The sequence below is a fragment of the Oncorhynchus mykiss genome, chromosome 2, assembly GCF_057628025.1.
Source record: "Oncorhynchus mykiss isolate SJ-2025 chromosome 2, ASM5762802v1, whole genome shotgun sequence".
NCBI classification, from domain to species: domain Eukaryota; kingdom Metazoa; phylum Chordata; class Actinopteri; order Salmoniformes; family Salmonidae; genus Oncorhynchus; species Oncorhynchus mykiss.
This window is the reverse complement of record NC_143023.1, coordinates 64,504,590-64,525,097: the sequence shown is the minus strand read 5'-3', so window position 1 is coordinate 64,525,097 and position 20,508 is coordinate 64,504,590. Positions and strand designations below refer to the sequence as shown.

Sequence of the window (20,508 nt, the reverse complement as noted above, 5' to 3'; positions counted from 1 at the left end):
AGGTGTGAACTTCACACATTACAGCTGGCACACTTCTTTTACCAGTGAGGTCTGCTGAGAGCCATGGGACTATTGGTCATTGAGAATGACAAGATTCTGCTGAAGGCCGGCAATGTGTTATGTAGATATAGGATAGTATTTGGGTTTTTATAGTTATTTGCATAATCTGCATTCCAAAACACAAATATAATAATTCTAACTGTTTTTAACAGTCCCCACCCACTGGGCACAGACGTCAGTTCAACGTCTAGTTTTGATTTACATGTGGTTACGTTGTCAAATAATTTCACTGTGAAATCAAACAAAAAAATTATGGTTTAAAAAAAAGAAGACTTTTTGCAAATCCAACCAGTTTTCCACATTGATTCAGCGTCATCACATTGCTTTTTTATGGTGTGGAAACAACCTTGATTCAACCAGTTTTTGTCCTCTGTCCATATTAATTAATCAATACATCTGTCCATATTAAATAATCAAAACATTCCTATCCGATACTGCCCAATTTAGTGAATTGTTAAAAAACAATAATCTCTCCCACCATGAATTCTTGAACTTGATGCATATTTCATTCTAATCTGCCTGCCACCTAACACCTGGCTCTAGGATGGTGTTTCCCAGGAACTCCGTAAGTCTAGTGTGATCTGTACTTAGGCACTTTGAAGTCCAGGCACCCTGATGGTGCCATATCACACCTGCCTGTAGGATAAATTGGGGAGCAGCTCTGGGGTCCTCCAGTACTCCTCACAGCCTCTCCAAGGACAGACAAACTGAAGATATTCATAGCTCAGAAAACACTGCAGTAATGGATTCCGTTGATTTCGCTAAACTCTTGTTTCTCCAGGCTGGAGAGCATCTGATGGACAGTAATGGCTTTCTGAAGCCGAGCTGTCCCAGCTCCGACCCTGGTTATTACAGTGCCTGTAGTAGCCTGTCACCTGCCTCCTCCATTGACTCCTTCTGCCTCTCTCCCCCTTGTTTACAGTGGGGAGGTGGTCAGGAGAAGGAAGATTCCGACGCTTCCGGCTGCATCAGCCATGTTGCCAAAAGAAAGAGGATAGAAAAACTCCCAGCTCAAGAGAAGAGGTCTAGGTCCAAGTTCCCTGGGAAGAAGCGGGAGAGCGCCAGCGAGAGGGAGAAGCTGAGGATGAGAGACCTGACAAAAGCCCTCAACCACCTCAGGACCTACCTGCCCCCCTCTGTGGCTCCGGCTGGACAGACTCTGACCAAGATCGAGACCCTGCGCCTCACCATCAGGTACATCTCCCACCTCTCAGCCCAGCTAGAGCTCAGCGAGAAGGAGACATGCCTGAAAAGAGAGATGGAAACCACACCACGCCAGTATATTCCACAATGCCCTCAGGGAAGCTCCATGTCTGGACAATGGTATCAGGAGAGACTACAGGGGAACATCCAGAGCAATGATCAATACTGTCTGCCACTGGTCACATCATGTACCAACAACACAGAACCACAACCAAACTACCTGACGTCAGCGGTCTCCTATCAGGACATGATCTTATATCCGGTAAATATGCCTCTATATCACCTCTATAATATTGTCTGTAATCTTCTAATTAATATTATCCAAAAGCAAACCATTGCTTCTGTTGAGAAAGAGCAATTTATAAAGCATATAGTTTATATCCCATGTCCTCTTTGAATTCTACATTTGATCTGAAACTAATAGGAATGTACTCTCTTCTACAGATGCACAACCAGGTGTTACAAAGTGACGTCAAGTCATTTGATATGGCCTACTACCAATAATGAGTGAAGAGGTGAAAACACCTGAAGATACAGTGCCTAGATCAGAGACATTATGGACCATTTTTTTAACCAAAATATCTATTTATAAACTGTGATATTGACAATTGTTGGTTGTTTCAATGAAAGTGATAATATGTATGCAGCTATTTATGAGATTATATTTTTCTAAATCTAATTTATGCGTGTCTTGGATCATATTTTTAATAAAAACAGACAATAATATTGCTTTGTGTATTTTATTAATTGAATAATTAAACAAACTCGAACATGTTTTGGCCTTCAGTAAGCCTAATTACAATTTATGAAATATATCCATTGACTGATGAATATGAGGAATAGTGAGATTAGTAAACAGGCCTACAACATTGTTTCGACTTTATAAACGAGTGATATACCTTGAACCTTGATGCAAATGCTTGATGATGAGGATAAAACAACTGATAGTTAACTCTAACACATTAGGCCACCAATCCCGTGCAAGGACTAACCTAAAGTTGGCTAAATCTGCACAAATATTATGTAATTTGTAATCGTATAGTATCCCTGAATCGTCCTGCATCGCCAAACAACCTTCGCGCTCAGCTCACCTCAGCCTCGCCCAATCTATTTTTTTTAAACAAACATTACTGTAGCCATATATTCGATGAAAATACTTTTTTTCTCAATAGATCGTTTTATTTAGGACATATATGATTTTCATTGCAAACCAGAGATGAAATTTTTGCCAGCTGGGCTCCCGTGTGGCGCAGCGGTCTAAGGCACCCCATCTTAGTGCAAGAGGGGTCATTACAGTAGCTGGTTCGAACCCAAGCTGCATCACATCCGGCCGTGATTGGGAGTCCGATAGGGAGGCACACGATTGGCCCAACGTCGTCTGGGTTTGGCCGTCATCGTAAATAACAATGTGTTCTTAACTGACTTGCCTAGTTATTTAAAGGGTAATTTTTTAAAAATCAGCAGACATGCTGAGGGATGCTTTTTAAAAAAAATACAGTAGGCCATATTCCTATTGTATCCGACAAAAAAAAAGGCGCCCGGTAAAATGAAAATAAACTTGAGTTAACTATCGACAAAGATATTTACAAAAATATATACAGGTAAATCGGAGCAGATCTGCATATCAGGCTACAGCAGGTCGCATATTGTAACCTAACCTAACGTAGCGGTCGCAAAAGAAACGCCTGACCCTAGTTTTTGGTTTTCAGCGGAAAAGGAACCTAGGTTGAATTAGCTGAATCCATGAAAAACGAATACATCCGGTTGTTGGAAACGAATTGTAACTGCGTTTCTTTCTCACGCGTTGAAGGCGGAACGAAGCTGACGTTTCACTAGACGTACAGGCGGTTGGAGAGGAAACGGTATAAACATCCCATGACAAAAACTTTTTTACATTTTTATTTTGAACCTTTATTTAACTAGGCAAGTCAGTTAAGAACACATTCTTATTTACAATGACGGCCTACCCTGGCCAAACACAGGTCGCCTGGGCCAATTGTGCGCCGCCTTATGGCACTCCACATCACGGCCGGATGTGATACAGCCTAACATTAATAGCTATACGAAATATATACAATAGTGTCTAGTCATAGTACAAAAGTCAAATTTGCTATATTATTATATCACTCCCCTCACAACCTTTTTAGTACGTAAAATGTTAGAAGGCCTAACTAATAACTTTGTGTATTGGATGGTAGATCAAACACATATTCAATCTTCCTTACACAGGGGTGTTAATTGAACCATCATGGGGCTTGTAAGGGTTTCAGAGGATTATCAGGGGCTGGAAGTTGAGCTAATTGACAATAAAGCTTCATTTCTTCCTGGCCTGAGTAAACAAATGAGACCTATAAGCCCAGCAAAAGCCCTCTTTTGTTATTCATTCAGTACAGACAGCACCATGTTTACTCAAACAAGTAGCTTTTTCTGGGTGAAATATCTTCATTTCAGATTCCACAAGACTGATCTACAGTAGCCTACATTAGTCCAATATCAAGATGGCAGTCATGAGGTATGATTTTCTGTGCACAGCCATGAGATACTGTAAATTGCTTGTAGAGTAAACCTTAAAGAAGGGATGGGTGGTCAGACTAGGCAGGTAAAGCTTAAATCTCTGCATGTGCTGTGGGTGAGTCAAGGTGACAGCTAGTCCCCCTGCTATCCATGTGTCCTGATTCCCAGACAGTCAGTGGCAGAATGTCACACTCTGCATCTGTCCCTTTCCCATCTTCTTGCTCTTGCCAACACTTTGAAGGCCATTAACATGACAGCTTGACAACCGTTTTGTAATGGACAGGTTTATTGTTTTTCAACAAAATAGCATATAATCAAAATGATTTCTCTGAAACTGTAACATAATAGAAGTTCATAGACACTCATAACATTATTGTGCTCTGGGAAATTGCAGTATGGTCCAGAGAAAAATATGGTATATTGACTAAATGTTATCACCAGGAAGTTAATGACCTTACCCCAACATTTCTGATTTAAAAGCCCGGTGCAGTCTAAAACGTGATTTCCCTGTGTTTTATATTTCCACACTTTGAGAATGGAATAACTCTGTGAAATTGTGAAAATTATGATAATGCCTTTTTAGTGTAAGAGCTGTTTGAAAAGATTGCTTAAAATTTCAGCCTGTTTTGGTGGGAGGCAGTAAATTAGTTAATCGAGCAATAAGAGAGTTCCAAACCTCTGCCAACAGCTAGTTTTCAGTATTCCCATCACCACTCCAAGCACTCCGTCAGTCCTAGCTAAATTCTTGCTTGGGAAATTGCTCTTTGCTAAGAAGCTATTTTTATTTTTGACCATTTTAATTGAAAACAATCACAGGAACGTACTTAATTGTGACCCAGAAATGATTTGTTATTTAGATAAAAAAAAACTACTGCATTAGATGTTTAACATACAATTAAAACCCAGCAAATAATCCAAGCACTTTGTCTGCCATAGTAAAATAACATATTTAAACCTGTTGGACAACCAAAGCATTGAGGAGTTTTTAGGCAATCTCACTCAAGAACCAGTCCCACACTTTCTTCTTGTTCTCATCCACCCATTTGATATTGGCTGTAGTTCTCTCAATGGCCTGCTCCAAAGCCAAGGTCCCTGAGCCAAAACCAATCTTAGAGTTGTCCTCCTTGAATTTCTGGAGCTGACATCATGAAAAACAAAGTTACATTTTAGTCTTAGTAACTATTCCCCAGGTCATTGGTGTGAATGAGAGTGTGTTCTATATTTGACTAAATACAAATATAGTCAGCACAATTCTTAATAAAGTAAGCTATTTATTAACAGTACAGCTAAAGAAAGTACTGTACACCCAGTCATTGAAACACTTCAATTAAAACATTACCTGCTCAAGTTCAGCTTTAGTTGAGAATCTCATTGTCACACCACTTATAAGATTGGCAAATGAGAAGGATCCAACACCATACCTAGGAATTATGACAATTACAAGTTAATAATGTCCATACACAAACCAAGTATACACTGAGTGTACAAAACATTAAGATCACCTGCTCTTTCCATGACTAGGTTTTCACCTCGTCAGTCTATGATCCCTTATTGATGTCACTTGTTAAATCCACTTCAATCAGTGTAGATGAAGGGGAGGAGACAAGTTCTAGAAGGATTTTTAAGACTTCAGACAACTGAGACATGGATTGCGTATGTGTGCCATTCAGAGAGTGAATGGGCAAGACAAAATATGTAAGTGCCTTTGAACGGGGTATGTTAGTAGGTGCCAGGCGCACCGGTTTGTGTCAAGAACTGCAACACTGCTGGCGTTTTCACGCTCAACAGTTTTGTGTGTGTATCAAGAATGGTCCACTACCCAAAGGGCATCCAGCCAACTTGACACAACTGGGACGCATATGAAGTCAACATGGGCCAGCATCCCTGTGGAACGCTTTGGACACCTTGTAGAGTCCATACCCAGACGAACTGAGGCTGTTCTGAGGGCAACAGAGGGTGCAACTCAATATTAGGAAGGTGTTCCTAATGTTTTGTACACTCACTGTATTTGATTTACTGATATAAGTGCCTTTTTGGGGTACAACTTACTGTGTGAACATGTACTCCCAGTTCTGTGTCACAAAGTCCCAAGCCAATGTTTGGCCTTGAACATTACTGGAGATGTACACGATGACAGACGTTGCATCCTGCTTACGGATTTTGTCTGAATCCAAAGTGTATCTCAGGTACCTGAATTGAGTCCATAGAGTATTGATACGTTTAGACAGATTGTTATAATTGACTGTATTTGTCAATATGAAGACAATGGAAAGCGAAAACAGTTCAATATGATACATTGCATTCGGAAAGTATTCAGACCCCTTGACTTTTTCCACATTTTGTTACGTTACAGCCTTATTCTAAAATGTATTAAATAAATACAATTCCTCAGCAATCTACACACAATAGCCCATAATGACAAATCAAAAACATTATTATTATTTTTTACAACTTGATTGGAGTCCACCTCTGGTAAATTCTATTGATTGGACATGATTTGGAAAGGCACACACATCTGTCTATATAACATCTCACAGTTCACAGTGCATGTCAGAGCAAAAACCAAGCGATGAGGTCTAACGAATTGTCCGTAGAGCTCTGAGACAGGATTGTGTCGAGGCACAGATCTGGGGAAGGGTACCTAAACATTTCTTGGGGCTGGGGCGAAGGTTCACCTTTCAACAGAACAACGACCCTAAGCACACAGCCAAGCCAGTACAAGGGTAGCTTTGGGATAAGTCTCTGAATGTCCTTGAGTGGCCCAGCCAGAGCCCAGACTTGAACCCGATCGAACATCTTTGGAGAGACCTGAAAATAGCTGTGCAGTGAAGCTCCCCATCCAACCTGACAGAGCTTGAGAGGATCTGCAGAGAAGAATGGGAGAAACTCCCCAAATACAAGTGTGCCAAACTTGTAGCATCATACCCAAGAAGACTCGAGAGTGTAATCGCTGCCAAAAGTGCTTCAAAAAAGTACTGAGTAACGCTTCTGAATACTTGTGTAAATATGATGTTTTTTATTTTGAATACATTGGCAAACATTCCTAAAAAAACAATTTTGGCTTTGTCATTGTAGGGTATTGTGTGTTGATTGATGAGGGGAAATAAACATTTAATCCATTTTAGAATAAGGCTGTAACGTAACAAAATGTTGAAAGAATCAAGTGGTCTGAATACTTTCCGAATGTACCGTATGTCTAATAGTACCCTCACAAAATAACCAGATGTAACCTACTTATTCAGAAGTTCATGGTCCTTAGTACATGCCAGAGATGACATCAGTTTGTCTGCATCGCTGGCAATAGTGGCAGTCTTGAACATGTTCCAACCAAAATCCCACTCTGCAGCCCCGCCTGCTGCAATGGCACTGCAGTACACTGTCTTCCTCAAATTAGGATGTATCCTGATATCAAATGTTTTACATTGTTGTTACAGGGTAGTATTCTTTGTTGTTAAAAACCACGCAAAAAAATCCAGATATACGGTAGTATAGGCTAAATTGATACCAGACACTTCCTATAGTTTATAAATCAATGGATAACCAATATGAACTCACAGATTGTTGTCAGGGTCAGCCTTCCATTGACTGTACCAGCTTTTAGTCAGATTCTGACACTCAACCAGTCCACTGCTACAGGCCATCCTAATGGCATTCACCTGGTTGTACCTGGAAGTGAAAGGTATTCCTTGTTGTTATTATAAAGCCTTATACTCCTTTCAGACCACATCAAATACACCATATCAATGCTCTGGATCATTCCACTCACTGCTCATTATGCCCATCAGGAACTTTACTCCAGTCTGCAGTAATGGTCTTGAAGTGTTGAAAAAGGGGTGTCACTAGATTCCTCACATAATGCTATGACAAGGACAAAGAATAAGATGCTAAGTATGTATTAAAGTGAGATCAGTATATCTATATCAGTCTCGAAATATCTCATGTGTAATTGTCACAAATTAAATGACATTCTACCTGCATAGTCCCATAGACCTCAGTGCGATCAAACATGAGGTAAAAATAATCCAAGTTGTTCAGAGCCGACTCCCACGGTATATATTCAATTTCTTTGGAGAGGTATTTTGTCGTTTTCAGAGCTAATGTTGTGGGAATTAACTGTGCCCTGTGTAGAGAAATAAGGTTTAGAAATACAATCACCAAAATATGATGCACACAACACTTTGTGACATTGTGGTGGTTCAAAAACGTCGAAACCCCAACCTTGCTAGATTAAAAGCATCATCCACAAGTTGTGCTCTGTTGATAACTGGTATGACCTGCAAGAAAAACAAAAATCTGACTCTTATCAATGTTGTATTGAAGCAAAATAACAGTAATATCCTTCGAACATGTGATGAGTCAGTTTTTCCTTTTACCTGGTGATTAGTGCTCAGTTGGAAGAGGAGACGTTCCCAGTTGCCAAGGTCATAGTTAACCCTGTAGTATCCAGTCACATTGATGTTTGCTAGTACCCAGTGACCACTTGTCAATTTATTGTTTAGGGCTGTGGGGGGAAATGAATTCATGACAGTGAAGCTACGGAGAGTAGATCAAATCTGCATGTTATTTCATAGGACTATTTTATGTGTTCATATTCGTCCACAGTTTTCTACAGACGGCACTAGTTAAAAGGTTCTCTGTATCCGTACCCTCTTTCTCAAGCAGCCATATCTCTTTCTGAACCACTCCTGCTTCCATCCATTTGATTGGTACTATCCACTCGTACCTAGGCACCAAAATGAACTGGGCTTTTTTATTATATATAATCTTAATCATATGTAATACATGAAAATGCTATGACCATTCATTACATATACAGTGCTTTCGGAAAGTATTCAAACCCCTTGAGTTTTTCAATTTTTTTAGGTTACAGCCTTATTCTGAAATTGATTAAATGTTTTTTTCCCCTCATCAATCTACACACAATATATCATAATGACGAAGCAAAAATTAAATATTATATTTACCAAAGTATTCAGACTTTTTACTCAGTACTTTGTTGAAGTACCTTTGGCAGCGATTACAGCCTCAAGTCTTCTTGGGTATGACGCTACAAGCTTGGCACACCTGTATTTGGGGAGATTCTCCCATTCTTCTGCCCAGATCCTCTAAAGCTCTGTGAGGTTGGATGGGGAGCGTTGCTGCACAGCTATTTTCAGGTCTCCCCAAAGATGTTCGATCGGGTTCAAGTCCGAGCTATGGCTGGGCCACGCAAGGACATTCAGAGACTTGTCCTGAAGCCACTCCTGCGTTGTCTTGGCTGTGTGCTTAGGGTCGTCCTGTTGGAAGGTGAACCTTCGCCCCGGTCTGAGGTCCTGAGCGCTCTGGAGCAGGTTTTCATCAAGAATCTCTCTTTACTTTAATCCCAAGAGTCTTGGTGTTTCCAAACTTCTTCCATTTAAGAATGATAGATGCCACTGTGTTCTTGGGGACCTACAATGCTGCAGAAATGTTTTGGTTCTTTTCCCCAGATCTGTGCCTTGTCACAATCCTGTCTCGTAGCTCTACTGAAAATTCCTTCGCCCTCATGGCTTGGTTTTTGCTCTGACATGCACTGTCAACTATGAGACCTTATATAGACAAGTGTATACCTTTCCAAATAATGTCTAATCAATTCAATTTACCACAGGTGGACTCCAATCAATTTGTAGAAACAGCTCAAGGATGATCAATGGAAACAGGATGCACCTGAGCTCCATTTTGAGTCTCATAGCAAAGAGTCTGAATATTTATGTCAATAAGTTATTTCTTTTTTTAGTGTTCTATACATTTAACCAACATTTCTAAAAACCTGTTTTCGCTTTGTCATTATGGGGTATTGTGTGTAGATTTCTGAGGAAATTGTTTTATTTAATCCATTTTAGAATAAGGCTGTAACATAACAAACTATGGAAAAAGTCAAGTGGTCTGAATACTTTCAGAAGGCACTGTATATCTCTCCAGACCACAGACGTACTTGAAGTCAGATGGTGGTACACTCCCCACAGAATCAGGGTCCAGTAAGAAGTGCTTCTGGGTGATCAGTCCAGTGGCTGTGTTTATGGTGACCACTGGGAAGCCCATCTGAAGGACCCAGCGGTTCATGATGTCATGCACTGTACCAGGAAGTTCCATGTCACTGGCATCTACTGCCTAGAGAGGGAGACACAGGAGAATGATTAGAGATAGTATTATGGTCCCTGTACCATAGGAGGGCAGCATTTTCATAATTCAGAAGTCCATATTCTCATTGACATGACTGTAAATAGAATGTGAGCTCGGTCAGTATCATTTGCTGCTGTAAAGGCACACATAATATCCAGGCTGTATCACATCTGGCCGTGACTGGGAGTCCCATAGGGTGGCGCACAATTGGCCCAGCGTCGTCCGGGTTTGGCCAGGGTAGGCCATCATTGTAAATAAGAATTTGTTCTTAACTGACTTGCAAAGTTAAATAAAGGTTAAATAAATACATATCCTCCACATTCTGGCGGAATGTGTAGTACTGCCACAGATTAATCATTAATTCCAACAGTACAAAGTAACTAGCTGAAAATAGGACTAGCCAATGCACGCTATTGATTGTTTCTAAGGGACTTACTCGTTGTAGATGATCCCAAAGGTCTGTCCCCACTGTGTTGTCGTAGGCAAAGTGATTCAGGTAGCTCTAGAGGATAAATATGTATTCTGCACTTAGAACAATTAATCATAGGCAATATATTCTACAGTTAATAATGAGAAATTCACTTTCAAGGGGTCTACTCACTTGTTTTCCTCTCACACACTATGCAAACAGCATTCCTTAATGCTTAACATAACTATGATAAATGTGTATCATATCAAAAGAAGATCCTGGGCTGTAGCAGTGCCTTGGGACGGTAAGAAATACATACACTTAGTCCTTGGACGAAGACTGGTTCAGTTAGAAAATCTGACAGCATTCTCAACACTGATGCCCCCTGTAGAGAGAGTACAAAATGGCTGAAAACTAAAATGCTTTCAAAACAGAAATAATTAAACAGAAATTGAAGAGTTTAGGTTGTAGAATACTATCATTCACAACACTACATGAACACATTTATTTGTATTTATTTATTTTTATTTAACCTTTTTTTTTAAAGTATTCACACTCCTTTAATTTTTCCACATTTTTTGTGTTACAGCCTGAATTGTATTTTATTTTTATTATGATAATTTTTTTGTGACTGGCAAAAGTCAAATGGTGGCACACTCCCCACATATTCAGAGTCCAGTAAGAAGTTCTTGTGTGTGTGTGTGTGTTTATGGTGACCACTGGGAAGCCCATCTGAAGGACCCAGTGGTTCATGATGTCATGCACAGTACCAGGAAGTTCCATGCCACTGGCATCTACTGCATAATTCCACAATGTCAAAGTGGAATTATGTTTTCAGAATTTTTTCAATTTAATTAAAAATGAAAAGCTGAAATGTCTTGAGTAAATAATTATTCAACCCCTTTGTCATGGTAAGCCTAAATAAGTTCAGGAGTAAAAATGTTCTTAACAAGTCACATAATAATTTGCATAGACTCACTCTGTGTGGTAATAGTGTTTAACCTGATTTTTGAATGACTACCTAATTTCTGTACCCCACACGTAAATACCGTGCATTCAGAAAGTATTCAGACGCCTTGACTTTTCCACATTTTGTTACATTACAGCCTTATTCTAAAATGGATAAAACAAAATGTTTTCTCGTCAATCTACACACAAAGGACATAGCAAAAACAGGTTTTAGAAATTTTAGCAAATGTGTTAAAAATAGAAAACTGAAATGTCACATTTACATAAGTATTCAGACCCTTTACTCAGTACTTTGTTGAATAACCTTTGGCAGTGATTACAGCCTCAAGTCTTCTTTGGTATGATGCTACAAGCTTGGCACACCTGTATTTGGGGGAGTTTCTCCCATTCTCCTCTGCAGATCCTCTCAAGCACTGTCAGGTTGGATGGGGAGCGTTGCTGCACAGCTATTTTCAGGTCACTCCAGAGATGTTCGATCGGGTTCAAGTCCGGGCTCTGGCTGTGCCACTCAAGGACATTCAGAGACTTGTCCCGAAGCCACTCCTGCATTGTCTTGCTGTGTGCTTAGGGTCGTTGTCCTGTTGAAAGGTGAACCTTCGCCCCAGTCTGAGGTCCTGAGCACTCGGGAGCACGTTTTCAACAAGGATCTCTCAACTTTGCTCCGTTCATCTTTCCCTCGATCCTGACTAGTCTCCCAGTCCCTCTAAAAAACATCCCCACAACATGATGCTGCCACCACAATGCTTCACCGTAGGGATGGTGCTAGATTTCCTCCAGACGTGACGCTTGGCATTCAGGCCAAGGAGTTCAATCTTAGTTTCATTAGACCAGAGAATCTTGTTTCTCATGGCCTGAGAATCCTTTATTTGCCTTTTGGCAAATTCCAAGTGGGCTGTTGTGCCTTTTACTCAGGAGTGGCTTCCGTCTGGCCACTCTACCATAACAGCCTGATTGGTGGAGTATTGCAGAGATGGTTGTCCTTCTGGAAGGTTCTCCCATCTTCACAGAGGAGCTCTGGACCTTCTCCCCCAAATGCTCAGTTTGGCCAGGCGGCCATCTCTAGGAAGTGTCTTGGTGGTTCCAATCTTCCATTTAAGAATGATGGAGGTCACCGTGTTCTTGGGGATCTTAAATACTGAAGACATTTTTTGGTACCTTTCCCCAGATCTGTGCCTCGACACAATCCTGTGTCGGAGTTCTACGGACAATTCCTTTGACCTCATGGCTTGGTATTTGCTCTGACAACTGTGGGACCTTATATAGACATGTTTACTTTTCCAAATCATGTCCAATCAATTGAATTTACCCCAGGTGGACTCCAATCAAATTCTAGAAACATCTCAAGGATGATCAATGGAAACAGGATGCACCTGAGCTCAATTTTGAGTCTCATATCAACGGGTCTGAATACTAATGTAAATAAAGTATTTCTGTTTTTTTTATACATTTGCAAACATTCTAAAAACCTGTTTTCACTTAGCCATTATGGGGTATTGTGTGTAGATTGATCAGGATAAAATAAAAAATAAAAAATTAGAATAAGGCTGTAACGTAACAATGTGGAAAAAGGGAAGGGGTCTGAATACTTTCCGAATGCACTGTATCTGTAAGGTCCCTCAGTTGAGCAGTGAATTTCAAACACAGGTTCAACCACAAAGACCAGGGAGGTTTTCCAATACCTTGCAAAGAAGGGCACATATTGGTAGATGGGTAAAAAAAAGCAGACATTGAATATTCCTTTGAGCATGGTGATGTTATTAATTACACTTTGGATGGTGTATCAATACACCCAGTCACTACAAAGATACAGGTGTCCTTCCTAACTCAGTTGGCCAATGGTGACATTAAAACAGTTTCAGAGTTTAATGACTGTGATAGGAGAACTTAGGATGGATCAATAACATGATATAAATAATAAATAAAACCTAACATAACTCAAACGGAAAGAATTTGCATTTGTAGTTACTCCACAATACTAACCTAAATAACAGAGTGAAAAGAGGAAAGCCTGTACAGAATACAAACATTCCAAAACATGCCACCTGTTTGCAACAAGGCACAAAATTAATACTACAAAAAATGTGGCAAGGCATTTAAGTTTTTGTCCTGAATACAACATGCTATTTTTGGGGAAAATCCAATACCACACATTACTGACTACCACTCTTCATATTTTCAAGCATACTGGTGGCTGCAACATGCTATGGGTATGCTTGTTATCGTTAATGACTGAGGAGTTTTTCAGGATAAAAAATAAATGAAATGGAGCTAAACACAGACAAAATCCTAGAGGAAAACCTGGTTTTGTCTGCTTTCCACCAGACACTGGGAGATTAATAAACATTTAATCAGGACAATAATCTAAAACACAAGGCCAAGTCTACACTGGAGTTGCTTACCAAGAAGACAGGGAATGTTCCTGAGTGGCAGAGTTACAGTTTTGACTTAAATCTACTTGAACATCTATGGAAAGATGGTTGTCTAGCAATCTCCAACAACCAATTTTACAGAGCTTGAAGAAATTTGGAAAGAATAATGCGCAAATGTTGCACAATCCAGGTGTGTAAACTCTTAGAGACTAACCAAGAAAGACTCACAGCTGTAATCTCTGCTTTTCACTTTGTCATTATGGGGAATTGTGTGTAGATGGGTGAGATTTTTAAAATTTAATTCATTTTGAATTCAGGCTCTAACACAAAATGTGGATTAAGTAAAGTGGTATGAACACTTTTCTGAAGGCACTGTACATTGTCTTACAGTGCCTTGCGAAAGTATTCGGCCCCCTTGAACTTTGCGACCTTTTGCCACATTTCAGGCTTCAAACATAAAGATATATAACTGTATTTTTTTGTGAAGAATCAACAACAAGTGGGACACAATAATGAAGTGGAACGACATTTATTGGATATCTCAAACTTTTTTAACAAATCAAAAACTGAAAAATTGGGCGTGCAAAATTATTCAGCCCCTTTACTTTCAGTGCAGCAAACTCTCTCCAGAAGTTCAGTGAGGATCTCTGAATGATCCAATGTTGACCTAAATGACTAATGATGATAAATACAATCCACCTGTGTGTAATCAAGTCTCCGTATAAATGCACCTGCACTGTGATAGTCTCAGAGGTCTGTTAAAAGCGCAGAGAGCATCATGAAGAACAAGGAACACACCAGGCAGGTCCGAGATACTGTTGTGAAGAAGTTTAAAGCCGGATTTGGATACAAAAAGATTTCCCAAGCTTTAAACATCCCAAGGAGCACTGTGCAAGCGATAATATTGAAATGGAAGGAGTATCAGACCACTGCAAATCTACCAAGACCTGGCCGTCCCTCTAAACTTTCAGCTCATACAAGGAGAAGACTGATCAGAGATGCAGCCAAGAGGCCCATGATCACTCTGGATGAACTGCAGAGATCTACAGCTGAGGTGGGAGACTCTGTCCATAGGACAACAATCAGTCGTATATTGCACAAATCTGGCCTTTATGGAAGAGAGGCAAGAAGAAAGCCATTTCTTAAAGATATCCATAAAAAGTGTTGTTTAAAGTTTGCCACAAGCCACCTGGGAGACACACCAAACATGTGGAAGAAGGTGCTCTGGTCAGATGAAACCAAAATTGAACTTTTTGGCAACAATGCAAAACGTTATGTTTGGCGTAAAAGCAACACAGCTCATCACCCTGAACACACCATCCCCACTGTCAAACATGGTGGTGGCAGCATCATGGTTTGGGCCTGCTTTTCTTCAGCAGGGACAGGGAAGATGGTTAAAATTGATGGGAAGATGGATGGAGCCAAATACAGGACCATTCTGGAAGAAAACCTGATGGAGTCTGCAAAAGACCTGAGACTGGGACGGAGATTTGTCTTCCAACAAGACAATGATCCAAAACATAAAGCAAAATCTACAATGGAATGGTTCAAAAATAAACATATCCAGGTGTTAGAATGGCCAAGTCAAAGTCCAGACCTGAATCCAATTGAGAATCTGTGGAAAGAACTGAAAACTGCTGTTCACAAATGCTCTCCATCCAACCTCACTGAGCTCGAGCTGTTTTGCAAGGAGGAATAGGAAAAATGTCAGTCTCTCGATGTGCAAAACTGATAGAGACATACCCCAAGCGACTTACAGCTGTAATCGCAGCAAAAGGTGGCGCTACAAAGTATTAACTTAAGGGGGCTGAATAATTTTGCACGCCCAATTTTTCAGTTTTTGATTTGTTAAAAAAGTGTGAAATATCCAATAAATGTCGTTCCACTTCATGATTGTGTCCCACTTGTTGTTGATTCTTCACAAAAAAATACAGTTTTATATCTTTATGTTTGAAGCCTGAAATGTGGCAAAAGGTCGCAATGTTCAAGGGGGCCGAATACTTTCGCAAGGCACTGTATGTTTACCTTGCTGTAAGAGATGACATCAAACTGTTCACTGATTTGCTCAGGCTTCTGGATGTCATCGTCTTTGGAGGACAGGGGGTGAGAGGAAGCCAAGGCATCCACTGCAAACACCCTGTGCACATCATCAAGAACTATGAGATCTTTCTGTGGAGGAGAAAGATAGGGCTCTAGTATACTGTACATGTTGTGACTTTCAGTGACTGCTTGTACACAGAAAGTTAGATTACTAGTCACATCTGGCACCACTATCACCTTTTTATCAAATGCTAACGGGAGGGGATGGATGTGTGTCTTGTCTTTAATGGGAAACCTTACCACGTTCCAAGTGGATTCAGCATAATCCGCCCCAAGATATGACACGTAGGATGCAAAGCCCTCATTCAGCCAGACTTCATTCCACCATCTCAGGGTCACTAGATTTCCAAACCACTGACGAAAAGAAAGACCATGACAGATAAAAATTAAATGAATGTTTGAATTCATCTTTTTAAGAACGAGCAATGATAGTCTGATTCCCTGGACTGTATCCTACCATGTGTGCAAGTTCATGTGCAATGATGGTGGCTGTTCTCTCCTTGTTTCCATTGGAGGATGTTAAAGGATCGTAAAGCAGATTTGTTTCCCTGTAGGTAACTAGTCCCCAATTCTCCATGGCCCCAAAATAAAAGTCAGGAAGGGCAATCTGGTCTATACAGGAATGTTTGAAAAGAAATTATTTTATTTTCCAAAACAAATCATGATATCATTTGCAAATCACGTGGTCAATTTAAAATCTTACCTGATTTGGAGAGAGGGTAGGTGGTATTGTAATACACCTCAAAAAAGGACAGGATTGGTCCTGTTAGATTGAGCGCATATTCTCCATGTCCTTCACTGATGGATTTTCTACGAGCCCAGATCCGAATCTGCGCGGACAGGCCAGGAGATTTATTCCAATCACAACTCTTACTGATGTAAACACTTACAGTACACTTTGTACTGTAAACACCCACCCAACATGGACAAGAACCATCACTGGTTAGATTACGGTTGAGAAAGTACACAATACATCCACAGGCTCAGCAAGAGCGTACCTTGTATGATTGTTGTTACTGCAGTTGAAATTATGCAAACATTGAGTTGATTTCATTACCAGAATATCTCCCTCCCGAGCGCTGATAAATGAATAGTCACAGACAATCAGGGCCAGTAGGTAGGTTGACATGCTCTTGGTTGGCTCAAAACTGGTCTGTGTGACAGCCTCTGTGTATACGGTGGCGTTAACTATTTCTAAAGAAGATCAGGAACAGATTGTCAGGACAATATGATCCCTTGAAAGAAAGGCTGTCAAAGGGTTTCAGTATAAACAGTAACATAATACAGTATTTAGTTTAAAGGTGCAATATGAAGAAATCACTCCGCCATTTCCTGGTTGCTAAAATTTGAATAGTTTGCCTAATTTCAGTTTATGTGACGAACAAGCAATGCATAGTGTAGAGAATCATTGTACCATCTAAACCGCTGTGAAATATATTTTCATTAACCAAAAATATTAGATTTTCAGCTGATTGAAGCTGGTGTATAAAACCGAAAGCAAAAGACGCAAAAATGAAATTTAAGATTGGGAAGCATAGAAACAGCACGCATAGAACATATCTACAGCTTTTTAGACCTGCTTTCATAACTTATATTTCTATGTGAATTTGGTCAGGTCGCCCAAAAAGCTACATTTTGCAGCTTTAAATAGTTGTGATTCCTGGAAACTAGGGCTATGTTTGGATGGATATAGCCGTTTCAACTAACCTGGCTCCTTGCCGTTTGACAGGGCCACAGTCCCACGGGGATGGAGGAGTGTGATGTGGAAGACTGCTTTCCTCGCAGGCTCATCAAAACAGGGGAAAGTTTTCCTGGTGTGAGTAGGGTGCATCTGAGAGGTAGCTACAACCCTGTGAAGGACAAGCATAGTTTGATTATTACTGAGTCTGTGTGTGGAAAAATCAAAATCAAAATCAAGAGTATAAGGTGTACCACCATTGAGGTTATACCATTTAGACATACATTCATATTGAAGACAAGATTCATGATATGCATAATATTACGTAGCTGAGTATCTGTGTATTGTTGTACAAAGGTTGGTAAACAAACAGCGTCTGGGACATTTTAAAGGGAAGACTAATCACTCACTCCTCTAAAGCTACTTCCTGTTTGACTGTGGGAGAAAAACTTCAGGTTCCTGTTTTTCAGTGGAAACCCACCTCTTGATTTGTACATATTTACGATACACAATTTTGCTGAATGTAAATGATTAGATATGACTGAGTTTATTTAACCTATTAGAGTTTTCAATGCAGTATGACACTGAGTACTGATAAGTTTTGTGAGAAATGGAAGAAAATATTAAACATTTAAGTCATGTAGCAGATGCTCTTATCCAGAGTGACTTACAGGAGGGGGGGTTACTAAGCTATATGGAATTGTTTTAAGAAGGTCATACCAAGGATCATGAATGTTTTGATTATGAATGTTAAGACCCCTTGAAGTATCAATTTATTTATGGCCTTACTGCTATTAGCCCATAGAAACACATTGAATAACAGATAACAGTCCCCCAAAATATCAAAAGGAAGTTTGTTCTGAAGTGTCTCTCCTATATCTGAGAGACATAAGATAGATCAGGAAACATTTGTTTGTTTTTTACATGTATTTAACCCCATATGTTTGGCATTAAACAGTCTCAATATATACAGTGCCTTCGGAAAGTACTCAGACTCTTTGACTTTTTCCAGCCTTATTTAAAATAATAATTATTATTTAATTTTTTAAAAAAATACTCAGCAATCTAAACACATTACCCCATAATGATAAAGTGAAAAACTGTTTTTTACAACTGTTAACAAATGTTTTAAAAATAAAAACAGATAAACCTTATTTAAAAAGTATTCAGACCCTTTGCTATGAGACTCGAAATTGAGCTCAGGTGCATCTGGTTTCCATTGATCATCCATGAGATGTTTCTTCAACTTGATTGGACATGATTTGGAAAGGCACACACCTGTCTATACAAGGTCCCACTGTTGACAGTTCACGTCAGAGCAAAAACCAAGCTATGAGGTCAAAGGAATTGTCCGTAGAGCTCCAAGACAGGATTGTGTCGAGGCACATATCTGGAGAAGGGTACCAAAAAATGTCTGCTGCATTGAATTCCCCAGGAACATAGTGGCCTCCATCATTCTTAAATGGAAGAAGTTTAGAACCACCAAGACTCGTCCTAGAGCTGACAGCCCAGCCAAATTGAGCAATCGGGGGAGAAGGACCTTGGTCAGGGAGGTGACCAAGAACCTAATGGTCACTCTGACAGAGCTCTAGAGTTCTGCTGTTGAGATGGTTGTCCTTCTGGAAGGTTCTCCCATCTCCACAGCACTCCACCAATCAGGCCTTTATGGTAGACTGGCAAGACGGAAGCCACTTCTCAGTAAATGGCCCACTTGGAGTTTGCCAAAAGTCACCTTAAGACTCTCAGACCATGAGAAACAAAATTCTCTGGTTTGATGAAACCAAGATGAAATTATTTGGCCTGAATGTCAAGCGTCACATCTAGAGGAAACCTGGCACCATCCCTACAGTGAAGCATGTTTTTTTTCATACTTTTGGTGGGCCAAGACTGAGGTGGAGCGGGGTCCACGTCCGGCACCCGAGCCGCCGCCGTAAGAAGGCCCACCCGGGGCCTCCCCTTTAGAGTCAGGTTTTGCGGCCAGAGTCCGCACCTTTGGGGGGGGACTCTTTCTATTTCTTTCAGGACGACAGATTTTTTACTTGTCAGCTCGGGATTAAATTTAGCAACCTTTTGGTTACTAGTCCAACACTCTAACCACTAGGCTACCTGCCGCCCCAATGCAGAAGATGCAGAAGTGCGACATAGACGGATGCGGTCGATTGAGACAAAAATGCAAAAATATCTCTAGCTTAAACGGACAGATTTTTATGTTGATTGTTGTATTATGCTAATGAGATGTCCGTGCAGGCACAGACATCAAACTTAGGGGTTTAAGTGTCTTGCTCAAGAGCTCATCGGCATACATTTCATCTAGTTGGCCCCGGGATTAGAAACCAGTGACCTTTCGGTTACTGGCCCAACACTCTTAACCACTAGGCTACCTGCTGCTATTATCATAATGATGATTCAATTGACTCACTTTTTAACTCCGTCTTCTTCATATTCACTCCTATAGAAACCTGCTAGGTCATCAGCCAGCTCCCCAACAAACACTGTGTCCAGCTGGTAGGATTCTCCAACAGCTAACTTGCCATTCAGTTCCAATACCAGGAACTGAGTTGTTGGCTGTAGCCAGGATTTCTTTATGGTTGGTGCGGGTGTGCTACCGAGAGCAGAAAGTTTAGCCAGATGGTCATCCCCCCACTTGGTGTAGTTCAGCTTGTTGGAGTGTATGAGGATCAGGTCTGTCTCCTTCACACATTGAAAGACCACATAGGATTTCCCTGTGAAGATGTAGAGGCCTTGTGCGTTGACGGTGAGTCGGGGCCACAGGGTCAGGTTGTAGTGGTCAGGCTTCAGGGTGTCTGGGAGACGGTACTTGTCCCATGGGGCGACGACCTCTACGCTATCTGTCAGTGCAATAGCCCACAAGGTAACGATGGTCGCCACAGAGAGGACTCCCAGCACAACGCAGAGAATAAAGAACTTGCTGATTTTGCAGGATTTCTCCATGTCCTAGAGGAGTCTCAGCACGCACTAAGTGAGAGGGCTGAGCTGATATCAGTGCTTCCCTTCAAAATTAATGGATGATCTATTTAGTAGTAGCTTTTGTGGGTGGGGAGTTG

At 40.6% G+C, this 20,508-nt stretch overlaps 2 protein-coding genes across 2 annotated transcripts; one reads left to right on the top strand and one right to left on the bottom strand.

Moving 5' to 3' along the window:
• Positions 1-802: 802 nt before the first annotated feature.
• On the top strand, positions 803-1,767 carry mespab (mesoderm posterior ab). Its single transcript, XM_021579621.3, has 2 exons — positions 803-1,525; positions 1,708-1,767. The coding sequence occupies exons 1-2, from the start codon at positions 803-805 to the stop codon at positions 1,765-1,767; spliced, it is 783 nt and encodes a 260-aa protein (XP_021435296.2).
• A 2,278-nt stretch (positions 1,768-4,045) lies between these two features.
• On the bottom strand, positions 4,046-20,476 carry LOC149985186 (aminopeptidase N-like). The gene is made up of 20 exons (XM_021568270.3): positions 19,863-20,476; positions 17,473-17,615; positions 16,823-16,959; positions 16,469-16,595; positions 16,223-16,377; positions 16,006-16,119; positions 15,691-15,834; positions 10,647-10,712; positions 10,355-10,420; positions 9,731-9,906; positions 8,424-8,500; positions 8,151-8,278; positions 7,996-8,051; positions 7,750-7,897; positions 7,544-7,635; positions 7,333-7,443; positions 7,012-7,179; positions 5,827-5,967; positions 5,117-5,198; positions 4,046-4,915 (listed from the first exon to the last, which is right to left on the bottom strand). Exons 1-20 carry the CDS (start codon positions 20,393-20,395, stop codon positions 4,763-4,765), a joined length of 2,817 nt encoding a protein of 938 aa, XP_021423945.3. The 5' UTR covers positions 20,396-20,476; the 3' UTR covers positions 4,046-4,762.
• Between the last annotated feature and the right edge of the window lie 32 nt (positions 20,477-20,508).